This window comes from Eretmochelys imbricata, chromosome 15 (genome assembly GCF_965152235.1).
Source record: "Eretmochelys imbricata isolate rEreImb1 chromosome 15, rEreImb1.hap1, whole genome shotgun sequence".
In the NCBI taxonomy this organism is placed as follows: domain Eukaryota; kingdom Metazoa; phylum Chordata; order Testudines; family Cheloniidae; genus Eretmochelys; species Eretmochelys imbricata.
In genome coordinates, this window is record NC_135586.1 from 31308795 (window position 1) to 31324841 (window position 16047).

The 16047-nt window shown below is 52.7% G+C and overlaps 1 protein-coding gene across 1 annotated transcript in view; it reads left to right on the forward strand.

The window, feature by feature from the left end:
• SEZ6L (seizure related 6 homolog like) overlaps positions 1-16047 on the forward strand; it is a 146179-nt gene that overhangs the window by 114880 nt on the left and 15252 nt on the right. Inside the window, exons 10-12 of the mRNA XM_077835369.1 lie at positions 11797-11993; positions 13804-13998; positions 14354-14545. Coding sequence (XP_077691495.1) covers positions 11797-11993; positions 13804-13998; positions 14354-14545 — 584 coding nt within the window. The remainder of the gene's footprint in view (positions 1-11796; positions 11994-13803; positions 13999-14353; positions 14546-16047) is intronic.

Here is a 16047-nt window from a genome sequence, read left to right on the forward strand (position 1 = left end):
CCAGAAGGGAAACGTGCTCTTCTCTTCATTTCACTAGCTAATTGTTCTTGAGATGGCTGTTGTGCTTGCAAGTCCTAATGCTGGAGGGAGCAATACCAGGGCTGCAGAAGATCAGCCTCAGCAAGGAATCATTTTGGCAGGAATCAGCGCCATAGTTAGTTGAAAATCAGGGACTGGATCGTATTCCAGCCCAGCTCTGCAGTGCCATTATTATGCTATATTAACTTGCTCCCTCACTTAACCCTGCAGAAAAGCATTTCCTGACTCCCCCGTGGCTCACTGGCATTCAGACAGTGTCCAAAAGAACCATGCAACAGTCTCAGCTTGAGGGCCTGGCAGAGCCAACCGAACGCGCTGTTTTCAGGGAGCATCCTGAGCTCCAGAGCTCTGGGCGTTTTGCTGCTAATGAGCCAGTCTAGAAGAGTGCTCAGAAAAGGGCTCCGGAGCAGGTAGAATGCTGTTTTGTGAAGACCTCGCTGTCACCTCTGCAGTTCATGCAATCTTGGATATCAAGGGAACTTGCTGTCCACGGATGGAATAGCTTCCGTCTAAAATAGCCTTTCGGGGGCCTGGCCTTGTGTTCTGTACAACTCAGCCCCTATCAGAAGGAGTGAAAGTATCCCAAACTCACTTCTATGGCCATGTTTTAGGAGCTGACACCAGTTCTCCAGGCAAGCTGGGCTACGGGCAGAGCCCACTGTCACTGCAGTAATTCACTGGGTCTATGCATCAGACTCCAAAGCAAGGTCTCACACTCTCCACTTGGGCCTCAGACTTTTCTATGTAGCAAGGCTGGCTGGGGAACCATGTACAGGAAACAGCAGATACTTGGCTGCAGGCTGTCGTGCATCAGGGTTTTCTCAGTCGTTGCTGGCACACAGTGTATTACAGTTCAAAGAGAGTTTGGGCCTGTTTAGCCCTGAGAGTAGAGGCAGGTTGGCTGGGAAGCTGAGGAATGAGGATGAATTTTCTTGCAGTCCTTTCTCCCTTTGAAACTATTAAATGCTGGTGGAATTTAAGACGTCGTCATTCCCCAAATTACCAGCAGTAAAAGTCTGCTTTCCGAAATGTGGTCACAGCCCCAGGGAAGGCTGGTGGGCCAATTCTGTGACATCCTTTCAGGCATGGCCTGGATCGTTACTGGCCCAGAACGCCCATGGGTGAGACAGTTCGAAAATATATGCAGGTGTTTGAGTGTATCTGTTGCGAATCAAAATTCAGAGCAAATAAACAGAAGACGCCAATCCCAAGCAGTGCCCTCTACAAATCTGGTTCTGCAAAAAATGTTCCGAGAACGGCCATAAATACGTCACCAGCCGCTGTTCCCTGGTCGTTTTCATGCACCCTTTAATTCCTACTTCAGTGTTTTTGGCACAGAACTGAGAACCTGGAAACAACTGCAGTAAAAATGGACTGTTAGGGCAGATGTTGTATTTACAAGGGCTTAGATAGTTTCTGAGCGAGTGACCCTTCCATAGGCATGAGGTGCAGAGGGGCTGCAAAAGGCAGCGTGTAAACACAGCATCCTCCTCTCACTTGGTACTTTTAACTCAGTCAAGTGTCCAGCAGATGGAGACAGGCAATAAATAATGACTTACCTACACTCTGGTAATCATGCAAGTGAGTGCCAATCACAATTTCCCTGGAGTACTGATAGGAATTGTACAGCATATGGGGCCCATGGGCTATCCAGTGTGATCTCCTGCCTCCAGCAGCCTGATGCTTTGCAGGAGGGCAAACACTCCTGTGATGCTCCTGTCTGGATAACACCACACATAAGGCAAAGCCACTTCTTCACTGTGGTGACCTGCTAGTGCCCTAAGAGGTGCTGAGAGCTCCCCTTGCATTCTGCAAACATTTCACCATGGCTATAACGTTTGGCAGCAGGTGGGAACGTACTGGATGGTTCCTGGGAGCAGAGGGAGACTGACACAGGTTGGAAAGCAGGCGGGCTGAGTGTCCCTTTGACAAGCCTTGCCCTTGACAAACATGACTCATTTCAGGTCACAAATTGCACTTGACGTCCTCCCTCCTCTGTCATTCAGTTGCTCAATGGTCTACTCTCGCCTGTGAGAAAGTGGGACTGGGCTGGATATCTTTGTATGTGCCTGTTCTGCAAGTCGTTCCTTGGCTCCGTGCAGTTGGTCACTTAGCTCAGAGACAACCAAGCCTTTGATGGGAACTTAACAGAGGAAAAAGAGAGCAAAAGAGTGAAGTGGGAATATGTAATAAAACTTCTCATGTGTACACGCATGCACGTACGCACACAGGTGTGTTTATTGTGTGGAGAATGGCCCGGTTCAGTCTGTCTTTCTGCAAACCTGCTTCCGGATTTAGAAGCCTGCATGGCCATTCACTGATATAATGATCCCTTCCATCCTGTTGGCAAACAGCTTTTACTTCTCTTTCAGGTGGACCCAGGAAGTGTTCCCCAAAACAGGGGAAAGGTTTTATTAAAGACAGATGAGCTGGGGACTGAAGCCAGTCTCTCCCATGAATGAATCCCATGTTAACATGCTTGTCCAGGGCAGTCCAGAGCTACACACTAACTTGCATTATTTCCTGCATTCTTCTCCCCAGTGTGCTCTGAGGCCCCCCACCGGCTCTGACCCTCAGACATGTAGTTTGATGGTAGCCCTAGTTAGTAGGGCTGCCGTCACGGACCCCAGGACATTCTCTTTGAATGGGAACTTGATGAGGTCCAGGCAATAGAAACAGCATAATTCCATGGCAGCTAATATTTTCTTAAGGTGCTTATTGTCTCGGACACTTCCGAGAACTCTGTGTAACTTTGTGAGGCAGAGCACAGCCTACAGCCTACACACGGCATCCTGTCTACACAGCTCCCCACCCCATGGCTGCCCCAGCTGGCAAGGGCACAGTGCCAGAGCCCGTGAGGCAGCGGTGATGCTGCATGCCTCGCGGGGATGTTCTGCACAGCTCCCGCTCTGTAAGGAATTGTGTTTGAGGCTTTAAAAGCCACCAAGTCTGAGCCCCTGAGCTGTGGCGTGGCTCCCACTCGATCACTCAGCTGACAGAGCCGACGAGACAGTGTTGTGTGGCATGCACACTTCAGCAGAGCGTGACACGTTTCAATAAGCAAACAAGTGCGTGTACCAATAACGACATCAATTTCCAGGCTCAGTACAGAGCTCTGGACTAGAAACTGGGCTCCCAGCATTTCTAGATGAGAGTTCTGCTATTAAGCTAAGTGCCAGGACAGACTCACACTCGTCACACTGCCTACAAATCCCTTGGCCTGGTTCACAGCTAAGTCAGAGCAAGTAGAGTCAGAATCAATGGAGGCGTCCAACGTGCATGAACCTCAGTGTGCGGGTGAGTTTGCTTTTCAGTTCGCTTGCCCTGTGCACCATTGTTACAGGGATTGTTTCTGGGGCTGAACAGACACTAGAGAGGCACGCATTGGTGTGAATGTCTTTGTCAGGAAATCGTCACAGTGGGACCCTCTCGGGTTTGAGGAGTGGAAGCCCGGAGCAAATCTGGATTGTGCGTGAAGGAGACGGTTGGGAAGACAGGGTTTCACGGGGAGGCATCAGAGGGATTTTTCCTGCCTTTCCTGCCTGGCTTAATGTCGTTGCTGGGTTTGCTTGCCCTGTTAAGAGCTGCTCAGGCAGGAGGCCATTTGTAATGGGACCACAGCTTTGCTAAAACTAGCCACTGATCAGCCCTACACCCTAACAGCTGTGCCACTAGGTGGCGCTCTTTGTACACCCAAAGAAAAGGAGGACTTGTGGCACCTTAGAGACTAACCAATTTATTTGAGCATGAGCTTTCCTGAGCTTTTGTACACACAGTGACACACACGCACATGCTCTGGACGGGATCCTGCCTTGTGAGGCCATGCAGAGCTGGGCGGGCAGGCAGCCTCAGAGCCAGGGACAGCAGCTAGTGTCACCCAGTGTGGCCCCGTTAATGGGGCCTGGCTGCTAGTGTCCAGCAGTGGAATAGTTTTAGTGCTGGTCACTCACTAGTGGGCATGTCATAGAATCATACAATTATAGAATCACAGGGTTGGAAGGGACCTCAGGAGGTCATCTAGTCCAACCCCCTGCTCAAGGCAGGACCAGCCCCAACTAAATCATCCCAGCCAGGGCTTTGTTAAGCCAGGCCTAAAATTAGAGTCATCTGTAATCACTGACTCTAATTAATAGACAGTGGAATCCAGAGGAAAATCTAAGGGATTCTGCCCACTTGACAAAGAAGCCTAGTTGCTATTTGGATGCAGGGACCCACGGGTGGGGCTGGGGCTGCACTGATGACCAGGCTACCAGTCTGGTTCTGAGGGAGCTGTGTCCCCAGCATTGCCTCGCCCAGAGTTACACAGCACCCACCCCGGGCTCTCAGGCGGGTAATAGAGGAATTCTCTCCTCATGGCTGCTCTCCAGTTTGTGCTGACAGTCTGAGCGCAGCTGTTTTTTGCTGCCTCGGGACTTAGGGCGCCTAACTGGCCAGTCTCAGTTAATGAGACAGGCAAGTTTTTGTGACACGCTAAATCCGTGGGATTGTTTGAACTTGTACGTGGGCTGCGCTTGACGGGGCAGGCCGCATAGAAACATTGCCCCAGATAAGACGGATGAGGCTATTGAAAGGGAGTCTACAGGAAAACAGAAATTATTATTATTGTGTGCGTGGGTGTGTGTGCGTCTACACATACGTGTGTATTCACGCTGGACTTCACATGTTCAAAGCACCGTGCACATGTCATGTACCTGATCCAAAGTCTGTTGAAGTCAATGGAAAGACTCCCATTGCCTTCGATGGGTTTGGGGACAGGCCCTCACTAATTAACTTTCTCCTAATAGCTCCCAGCCCCTTTCCTGATTGGCCCCTGGACTCCATGTGTCTGGCTGCCTGAGAACCCCAGCACCCTGCCCCTGGGAGGTGCTGCACTGTGGGTGCTCAGCAGCTCTCTGAGTGGCAGGCCTGTTTCGGCATGGCAGGAGGGCTGCACGCCGCTTTGCCAAGGGGCTGCTGTCTCAGGCGGGTCCCTGGGCCCTTTCACTAACACGGCTGATAAGAGCACAGCGTGAGCTGCACCTGGCACGGAGCTCCCCTGGTCTCTCTCCGTCAGTGCGCGTGTGGGGACCAGTCCGGAATTTCCCCTCACAAGTTATTTTTCCCACAGCCGCCATGTGCTGCCGACAGAGCGCACGGTGGGCACCTGGCACCTTCTCAGGCTGCCAGAATAACCTTGCCACAGACAGGGCTGTGACTCGGAGCTTCACAGCTGCTGGCAGGGCGATGGAGGACCACGAGCCATAGTGACCTCTGAGGCGAAAGGCACATCCCATCTCCTCGCTGTCGCTTGCCCACAGTGGTAGCTATGGTGCTAAAGGGAAGAAAAATTAATAGTGAGAGAAACCTCCACCTGCCTGGAGAAGTGAGAGGGAGAGGACGGACCCCAAGGAGACATTGTCTTTGGAGGATCTGTTGAAATGATGCAACTGGGAAAGGTACCAGAGGATGGAAGGACACTCTCCTCCTGTGTCCCTCCTAGGCTCAGCTGTGGGAACCAGCTCCAATTCCCTTGTCCTGGCTTTTCTTTCTTTTGTGGGATCAACACAGCTGCATGAAATGCATCCACTCTCCTGCCTGATTCCACCAGACCCGGACTGGATTCCGTGGCCACCGGAGACACAGAGACGTGAAGTAGGATTGGGCCACCGCGGCCTGATGTGGGGCTCAAACAAGCCAGCAGCCTCACTGCAGGTGCAGGCGGCTAGACAGTAGGATGGGATTCCTCTGCAAGCGCGGCCTGTGCTGAGAGCCGCGGCCACGGGGATACTGCCAACGCAGAGAGACGCTCTTGTGATGCTACTTGGGGATTCCCAGAGACGGTCCCACATAAGACCAAGTGCTATCTTAGAGTCAAAACGGTTTCAAAGCTTTCAGTGAAAATCCCAAGGCAGGGTTCCCGATGCACCTTCCCAGCTTTGTGGGCACTGGGGCAGGGCAGAACTGGGGGCCAGACAATTTGAAGTAATCAAACAGAAATGTCACCGTGGCAATGGTGTTTGCTGGAAAGCAGAGGTTTGCCCCGAGTGCCGGGGTTCTGCAGGGATTGGCTGGTTGCCTTCCCCGAAGAACCTTACTCAGACATTTGCATTTGCATCTCGAAGCAAAGCCGCACTAGACTGGGGTGGGTGTGGGGCAAGTGCCCCAACTGAGTGGCAGCCGCGATGGGACACTGCCTGCATAGGGCAAGAGAAAGCGTCGTAAAACCAGGGCACTCCCCAACAGCCTTTGCCCCACCTTAGCAAAGGGGCAGCTTCTCTCTCCCCAGGGTGCCTGTGCAGGGGATCTGGGCACTGCCATGTCCTGACCCTGCCTGGGCACCCCACTCCCTGGAGGTGTCCGTGCTGTGAGACACTATCAAAAGACTTACTAAAGTTGAGAGACAGCACATCTCCTCCTTCCCCACTGCCCACCAGGCTTGTTACCCTGGCAAAGAAGGATGTCAGGCTGGTTTGACACAATCTGTTCTTGACAAATCCATGTTGACTGTTATTTATCGCCCTATTATCTGCTAGGTGCTTACAAAGCCATTGTTTGATTATCTGCTCCATTATCTTTCTGGTACCGAAGTGAAGCTGACTGGTCTGTAATTCCCTGGATTGTCCTTATTCCCCTTTTCATAGAGCGGTGCTATACTCGCCCCGTTCCAGTCCTCTGGGCTCTCTCCCGTGCTCCATGAGTTCCCCAAGAGAATCGCGAATGGCTTAGCAAACTATTAAGCCATAGCTGGGCATTTAAAACTGGCACCAGCTGGACAGACCCACTAGGCATTTGCAGCAGCAGCTTCCATTTCCGATTCAGTCTGTCCCACTGGGACAAAGGGCTTGCATGTGCCTGGGGAACCAGTGCCAAAGATGGGAGCTGGAAAAGCAAAGTCCTGTTGAAAATACCAGCCAGGCAAAGCAGGGAGTGTCTCTCTGAAGAGATCCGGCTGCCCCGTGGAAGAGAGCTAGAATCGGTTGGTACTGATCTGAAGCTTTGACAGCATGGCAGAGGAGGCAGAAGCTGCTATTTATTTATCAGTTTCTTCTGGGTTGATTTGTCACTTAGTGTGTCTCAGCTCATCTCTGTTCAGGCTGGCCCTGGCAGGAGATTTCCCAGCCCTGGGCTGACCACTTGGGAGACGAGTTGTCTCTGTTCATCCCCAGATACAGCTGCGCTCCCTTCTTCCCCACCCGTTTGCCCTGGAGCCGGGGGAGAGGGAGAGGAGAGGGACTTCGGCCTCCAGGTGCCAATCAGTCATGAGCCTCTGCCACCAAATGAGGAGGTGGCCGGAGATCCTCCATCAGCGAGGTGTGTTCCTCTGATTTCCCCTGCAGTCCCAGCCCCTGCATCCCACAGACAGCAGCTCTGCTTTGCCCCATCCAGAGCAGCACTCGATTAGCAGAGATTGAGAGGCCAAGGAACCCTGCTATCTGCTGATTTCCCTGAGGTACTGGGCTGTCTTTGGGAGGAGGGCTTGGCAGGCCTCGTGTTGGTCTCCCTTGCAGGTAGTGTGATTGGCAGGAATACAGACGCACACACCCCTTGTTAACCTGAAGACAGGATTGGGCAGTTATACTAGGTTGACTGCTGACTGATAAGCCAAGAAGAGAGCCAGACCAGCAAAGGACCTTCGGAGACACAGGAGCTTGCAAGGATTTAGGTGCGACCCTGAGTGTAGCCAGGTGACCTGTTGTTCTCTGCAGAGGAGTCTGCGGAATTTTAATTTCTCCTAGCTGGTGACGTTCATCACAGATTTCTCATCCTCCAAGAGCCTGTTTCCCCCCAGTAGATTTCAGTCTCTGGAAGAGCAGTGCACTCTGCTGGCAAGGAAAAACTAGATGCTGCAGTGAACTGACCAAAAGGTTGTTTGGATGCAGCAATGTGCACGGTCTGTTCAAAGCCAAGTGGGAGCCTTTACCTGGGAAGAGCCAGGCCTGCTGATCCTGGGGCGTGCTCCTGTACCCACTGCAGAACGTGGTCATTTGGTGAGAGTTTTCTCACTTTGGTACCTCAGCCATTTTATATGTAAAACACGAGGGAGAAATGATCAAATGTATCTTTTCCAGTGGAACCCTGTGTCGGATGGACTTTACTCAGAAATTCATCCCCATCCTCACCAAAGGGCTGCATGAAATTGCTTGAACTGGGTCTCCCTCCATTCGTAATCCCAAGCTGGTGAAGCGTCACACCAGTTGTGAAGTGCTGGAATGCATCAGACACAGAATGAACATGCCCCCCACACAGCTGTGATCTCTTTAGTGAAAAAGGATCGAGCTATGCTGCATTTCTTGTGTTTTTGACGGGCTGTGAGTTTACCAACGGCCAGTCACTCCAAGCCATTTCAGGCAGTGAGGCGATTATCGCTGGTAGGAGACAAATAACAGTTTGTCTTTTGACTTTTGACTTTTGTTATTAGTTTTGCATCATTTCATGTCCACTACATGCCACATGTACCATAGGCCAGCTACCCCATAGCCAGCCAGACTGTGTGACTGTTCTATCTCTGGGTGCAGTGTAGTTGTGGCTGGGTCTGTCCCAGGATATTAGCAGGACGAGGTGGGTGAGGTGATATCTTTCACTGGACCAGCTTCCCTTGGTGAGAGAGACATGCTTCTGAGCTACGCAGCGATGTGCTGCTGATATCCTAACATGGGGCTACTACAAATATTTCTCCCACCAGCCCTGGCAGCCCCCTCTTTTGTCCTGGGGGGGGGATGTGCTCTCCAAGGGGGACAGGGAGGAAAGTCTGGCCAAGCTATGGTTTTCTCACAGCCCTGAGAGGGAGGCACCCTGTTTGGCAAATGACTGTCTGTCAATGGACTTCTCTGGAGACACGGAGACTTCGCCACTGAAAGCCCCCCAGAGCACCCTGCTCCGCTTGTGTGATTTGGGGAGGGATGGAAAAGCTGGGGGTCTCCTGCCCTGGGGAGAGGTTTGGAAAATACCTGCTATGTGGTGCGTTCTGGCCCATTTTACAGGCTTGTCCTTCAGAAACACTTGCCTGAGCCCCGGGAATAAAGCCTTGTCTACACTGGCCCGTTTCTGCGCAGTAAAGCAGCGTTCTGCTCTGTAACTCCCGAGGCGCGCGCACTGCCAAGCCACTGCGCACGCAGACACTGTAAAAACCCCCCCAGTGAGAGGTGTGCAGCTTTCTGCGCCAGGGCTACGGTGCCGCAGTGCCAGTGTAGACACCCTGGTCGATGACAGCCTCTGGGAGGTGTCCCACAATCATAGAATCATAGAATATCAGGGTTGGAAGGGACCCCTGAAGGTCATCTAGTCCAAACCCCTGCTCGAAGCAGGACCAATTCCCAGTTAAATCATCCCAGCCAGGGCTTTGTCAAGCCTGACCTTAAAAACCTCTAAGGAAGGAGATTCTACCACCTCCCTAGGCAACGCATTCCAGTGTTTCACCACCCTCTTAGTGAAAAAGTTTTTCCTAATATCCAACCTAAACCTCCCCCACTGCAACTTGAGACCGTTACTCCTCATTCTGTCATCTGCTACCATTGAGAACAGTCTAGAGCCATCCTCTTTGGAACCACCTCTCAGGTAGTTGAAAGCAGCTATCAAATCCCCCCTCATTCTTCTCTTCTGCAGGCTAAACAATCCCAGCTCCCTCAGCCTCTCCTCATAAGTCATGTGTTCTAGACCCCTAATCATTTTTGTTGCCCTTCGCTGGACTCTCTCCAATTTATCCACATCCTTCTTGTAGTGTGGGGCCCAAAACTGGACACAGTACTCCAGATGAGGCCTCACCAATGTCGAATAGAGGGGAACAATCACGTCCCTCGATCTGCTCGCTGTGCCCCTACTTATACATCCCAAAATGCCATTGGCCTTCTTGGCAACAAGGGCACACTGCTGACTCATATCCAGCTTCTCGTCCACTGTCACCCCTAGGTCCTTTTCCGCAGGACTGCTGCCTAGCCATTCGGTCCCTAGTCTGTAGCGGTGCATTGGATTCTTCCATCCTAAGTGCAGGACCCTGCACTTATCCTTATTGAACCTCATCAGATTTCTTTTGGCCCAATCCTCCAATTTGTCTAGGTCCTTCTGTATCCTATCCCTCCCCTCCAGCGTATCTACCACTCCTCCCAGTTTAGTATCATCCGCAAATTTGCTGAGAGTGCAATCCACACCATCCTCCAGATCATTTATGAAGATATTGAACAAAAGCGGCCCCAGGACCGACCCTTGGGGCACTCCGCTTGACACCGGCTGCCAACTAGACATGGAGCCATTGATCACTACCCGTTGAGCCCGACAATCTAGCCAGCTTTCTACCCACCTTATAGTGCATTCATCCAGCCCATACTTCCTTAACTTGCTGACAAGAATACTGTTCTCAGACAATGCCTGTTCTCGCCTCTGGTCATCGGTTTGAACTCTACTGCCCTGCCCTCAGGTGACCAACCGTCAGCCCCACCCCTTAAATTCCTTGGGAATTTTGAAAGTCCCCTTCCTGTTTGCTCGGTGATGCGTGCAGTGGTCTCGGCGCATCTTTCCAGGTGGCCATGCCTGCTCTCACGCTTTCTGGACCAGATTTAAATTGCCCCTGAATTCAGTGGAGCTGCATTGATTTACACCAGCTCAGGCTGTGACCCCTGGCCATCACTGCCACTTGGTTCCAGGGCCAGACCAGCACCAGCCTGTCAGAACCACCATGCCACCATGCCCCGAGCTCCTCCTAGTGATTCTCCTTCTCCTCACCGGAAAATTGGACATTCAGAGTGGTCAGAGGGCGGGCGGTGGAGCAGATGCTGGCTGTGTGAAGGGAGGGAGGCAGCAGTGAGAGGGGGAGACAATGCCCCAGGAGCAGGGTGAAAGCTAGGCACACACTGACCCAGAAGAAGGCTGAGAGGAGGCCCCGATGCAGGCCTGCAGCAAGCCACCGCTAGCTAGCAAGCAAGCAGACCCATTAAACGTCAGGGTGCATGTGAAATGGGACCCGGTGGTGCTGAACACTGCCTATTGCACACCTCGTTTCAGCCCCGGCTCCCTACTGGTCCCAGAGCCGCCTGTGAGGCTTCAGTTCCAGCGGGAACGTCAGAGGTATGGGATGTTGTGACATGATAATGGGAATGCCGAGCACAGACACCTCATTCGGCTTCAGAGAAGGAGCCAGTTATCTCATTTCCGTGTTCCATAGCACTGAGCTTTCTGCTGTACAAAAGGAACAAAGAATTCAGTTCAATTAAGTTGTGGGAAATCCAGCCGTGCTGTCAGAAGGCAGCCAACGCCGGCAATGGGTGAAGAGGGGTGACGGTTGCTCATGGCACCACTATGGAAGAGCCCGAAGACACAGACGTGTTCTGTGCTTCGTCCAGTCAGAAATCAGCCCCCTCTTGCTGTCCGTGCTCCATACAGCCACGGGCACAGGCTGCAGGCTTTCAGGTCCACCGCAGCTCTGCAATACAAAGAGCATCGCTCCCTGTCCCACGCCCTGCTCACTAGCCCCGGATCGGCCCCTATGTTGATTCAGATGATAGCAGGCCCCTGTACAAGCCGTTCCCCTCTGTCTGCGGAGTCCTCCAGAAGCAGAGATGTCTCCGGGCACTCATCAGAACATTGGGTCCGCACACTTCACTTCCATACCCAAGTCCTGGGCGTGGAACACGTGAGGTGCGTCTGCTGGGGGGTGGCTACAGGCCTCGTGGACATGTTTGGTGGGGTCCATTACCCACGTCCCTTGAGTCTGACTCAGTAACATGCTGGCTGGATTCCCCTGTGCGCCCGGTCTGACCAGGCTCCTCTCTGCGCTTCCCTTGCCAGCCTGAACCTGAGCAACAGTGACATCCTGACCATTTATGACGGGGACGAGCTCACGGCCCGTATCCTGGGGCAGTACGTCGGCAGCAGTGGCCCCCAGAAGCTCTACTCCTCCACCCCCGACCTCACCATCCAGTTCCACTCTGACCCCGCGGGCCTCATCTTTGGGAAGGGGCAGGGATTCATCATGAACTACATAGGTAGGTGCACTGCGGGGCCTGCACTGCGATCTGTTCTTGGGGCAGTGAGGCTGGACACGTTGCATCTGGGTGTGGCGTCTGCCGGGGCCGCAACTCGGTGAATTCTAACCCAGAATCTGGGGCTGTGAGTGAGGGGATGCAGGTTTTCCGATGCTGAGCTACCTCACCCAGCGCAGCCAATGGGCCCCAAGGCTCCGGTTCAGCTCAGCCGATGCCATGCACTAGCCCTGGGCAGGCTGTTAGAGCAGCAGAGGTTCCCTGTGCTCCTCTGAAACCAGTAGCCACTATTACCTACATCCCTCAGGCAATGGCCACCTGCTACAGCCCTCTGTGGCTACTGTCCCTGGACTTCTGCCAGCCCTTGCAGCATCCTCCAGCCCTGCAGGCCCCCCTGGGCTGGACCAGACAGTGCTACCAAGGGCCATGGGGAAAGGCCAGAGTGATGCTCGCTGCCTCGGGATTGGGGGTGGGAGGTGCTTGATGCTGACTGACAGCTCCGTGGGGATAGCCTGACTCTTAGCCTTAGCTGGGGCAGGTCACGCATCCCACCTTCTGTTTAAAAGGCACCGTGGGACAGGATCCCTCTAACTCACTCATTCTGCACACGCCACCTAGTGTCCTCCTGGCTTCCCCGATGCATGGCCTGGGGCTGACCCACTGCACAGGGGTGGGTTGCATTAGCACGGCTGTAGGAGAGCTTTGGTCAGACTCATCCGTTGATCCCTCAACACTGACCCAGACTGGTGCTGGGCTATCCCGTACAACATGTGCATTGCAATGCTCCAGCTGCATCCGGAGCCCAGTTTGTGCACACACGCAGAGCACCTGGCTTGCATGCAGGCAGAGAGCCTGGCACCGCCCCAGGAGTTGGCAGTGGTGCCCAGGGAGCATTTCTCCTTCCCACCCGCATGTACTGCATGCGCTATTAGAGCAGTCAGAGAATAAGATGCAGCGCAGGTCATCTGTGATCTGCAGGGCCCCTTCCGTAAAGCGCCACCCTGCATCTGTGGACAGAGCTATCCGTTTATGAGTGTTTTAAAGTCACAGACTTTAGAAATGTAGAGGGCAGGAAAAAATATGCTGGAGCAAATTAGCCCTGAACTGTAAGTACTGTGCTCAGACATCGCTGCTTTAATAGGATGTGTAAAAAATCAAACCTGCAAATGGCTTCTGCTAAAATGATTCTAATGCTGACAAACTGTGTTTAGCATCCAAATCAAGGCAAATGTCCCAGGAGGCTTTGGTTAGTCAGGAACTCCCCATGGCCAGCCCAGGGCATTATACTTCCCGTCCTTTGGGATCTGGGCCCAGGAGAGTATTTAAACTCCTCGTTAACGATAGGACAGATTTAGTTTCTAACCCAGACCGAAGGATGCTTTCGGGCAGCAACAGTCAGGTGTAATGGCCCAAGCACACCACTTGCCTGGGCAGCGAAGGGATGCTTAGGAAGCGCCACCTATTTCTGAAAATGGTGAGGATCTAGCGGGATTTTTGAAGCCTCTAAACCCAGCCCTAAGCCGGTGCTGTGCAGATCACACTGTGCTGTGACGCTCCTGCTGCAGACTGGGATGTGGACTACGTGGCACCAGCCCAGCCAGGGCTAGCAAGTGGCCGGCTGTGTGCTTTTCACATTCAGAGCTGGAAGGCTACTGAGTCACCAGCTTCACTTTGTAAATCAAATAACCCCGCTCCAGGCACCCTGTGCAGCACCTAGAAAGGTCGCCCACGGTTGGTGAGGAAGCAAGCAGGCAGGTCAGGGGCGATCTGCACCAATTGTTCAGTACTAGCCAGCATCTTTCTGTGGTTACAGAGGTCTCAAGGAACGACTCATGTTCAGACCTGCCTGAAATTCAGAATGGGTGGAAGACCACATCACACGCAGCGCTAGTGAGGGGGGCCAAGATCACCTACCAGTGTGATCCAGGATATGACATCGTCGGAAGTGACACGCTCACCTGCCAGTGGGACCTCACCTGGAGCAGCGACCCTCCGTTTTGTGAAAAAAGTAAGACAACATCCCCCCACACACACACACATTGCTTAGTATTGCTGGGTTCATGCACACAGTCAGCCAGGTCCAAAGCCCATTCAGATCAATGGGGAGCTTTCCTTTGGCGTCTCTGGACTCTGGACCAGACCCATTAAACGTCAGGGTGCATGTTAAATGGGACCCGGTGGTGCTGAACACATGCCGAATAAAACGTTTTCCAACATCCTTCACATGACTTTGCAGTGGACTCCACACCAGTGCATTTCAGGGCTACTGATCTGTTTATCTGCCCCCCCTGCCTGCCTTCCTATTTTGCTGCTTGTCCTATGTCATGTTCCTGTGAGGAGTTACAGAACCTGTTTGTCTCTAGTTATGTACTGCACAGACCCTGGGGAAGTGGACCACTCGATCCGTTTAATTTCTGATCCAGTGCTGCTGGTTGGAACCACCATTCAATACACGTGTAACCCAGGCTTTGTACTGGAAGGAAGTTCCCTTCTGACATGTTACAGCCGTGAAACAGGAACTCCAATCTGGACATCCAGGCTACCGCACTGTGTCTGTAAGTTGGGCTCAGTTCTCTATGGTTTTGCAATTATTTCTCTTCTCGCGACTGCAGTTTTACTTTACTCCTTGTTATCTTAATTGATTTGCAAGTTTCCCATTGGAAATTCAGAACCCCCTGGAGCAAGCAGCGAATGTGCCCAGCGTCCCAGCAGACAGTCAGTACCAAACATACTGAGCCAGTCATCAGAAACAATCGTTCCTATTCTTTCACTTCCAGTTTCCTCCAAGCTTTTTCCTCCTTTCAACAGCTAGATCTTTAGGGAAGTTCTCCCCACAATAGCCACAGATGCTGTACAGCAGATACCATGTGGGTTGCACTGGTCCCATCCATCCAGGAGGCCTTTTCTTTGTTGCCGGAAGTTTGAAGCATCCCTTCCTCCACACCAGCAATTCAAAGCAGTTAATAACAATTCAAATAACCAGGGTCTAGAATAAGAGGATAAGTAAAAGCTCATTAAAGAGGCTGACGAGCAGCAGTGTAATAGAAACACTCCTGATGGCAGGTCTCTCTGCAGCAGCCCCTGCTGCTGAAATCGCTCTGTGGGTTTTGTTCTGTGGCCTCCCATCTCATTTGCAGGAGCTGAGTTCTCACCTGGAGACCTGTATCACCCCATCTCCCTGGAGGGGTGCTACCAGCTCCTGACCCTGCCTGCTGATGAGTTCAGATACTGCCAGAGCGGAAGGCAACACTGACTGGCGCAGGAAAGGTGAAGAAACACAGTATCTTCCCTGCTCAGCAGCTGCTGCCACTTTGCCCCCCCAGCTCCTGATCCAGAGCAAAGGCCACCCCAGCTGTACGCTGGCTGTTAACATCAGCAAAGCTGGTCAAATCCCTATTATTGCGAGAAAGAGCTGCCTTGATTTCATTTTTCACATCCTGATTATCACTACAAAAGGTTTTTTTTCTCCTGCTGATAATAGCTCACCTTAAGTGATCACTCTCCTTATAGTGGGTATGGCAACACCCATTGTTTCATGTTCTGATCTTGTCCCCGTGGGTCCCGCACTTGCAGGCGGTTTATGCTAGCTTCAGAGGCTCACTGCAACCCTCCACCTAGCCCTTCTCTCTCGAGGGCCAGGGATACAGTCTGCTGAGCCCTTTTCATCATAAGCCAGCAATGGAGGTTGGTGAGAGAACTCCCACAGTCTCTGTTGCTCCTACGGCCTCATGCCAAAACAGTTTAGCCTCCTGTCCTGACAGGGACCTGTCTTCCCCTCCCAGGAGGTGTTTCTGTAGTGGCAGGTTGGGGGGAACCCGGGCCTGCCCTCTACCCTGGGTTCCGGCTCAGGGACCCTAATGGTAGCAGCTGTTGGCAGCCAACCTTTCACTGCCAGAGTTGCTACATTTCCCTGGGCCACTTCCCCACAGCTCTCCTGCTTCTCCCTGCTTCACCCTGCTTCACCCTTACCTTAGGGCTCCCTTACCAATGACTTGAGGGTGTCTTCATTAACCAGCCCTTCATCCGCACTTCCTCCCTTCTGGCTCTCCTCTGCTTG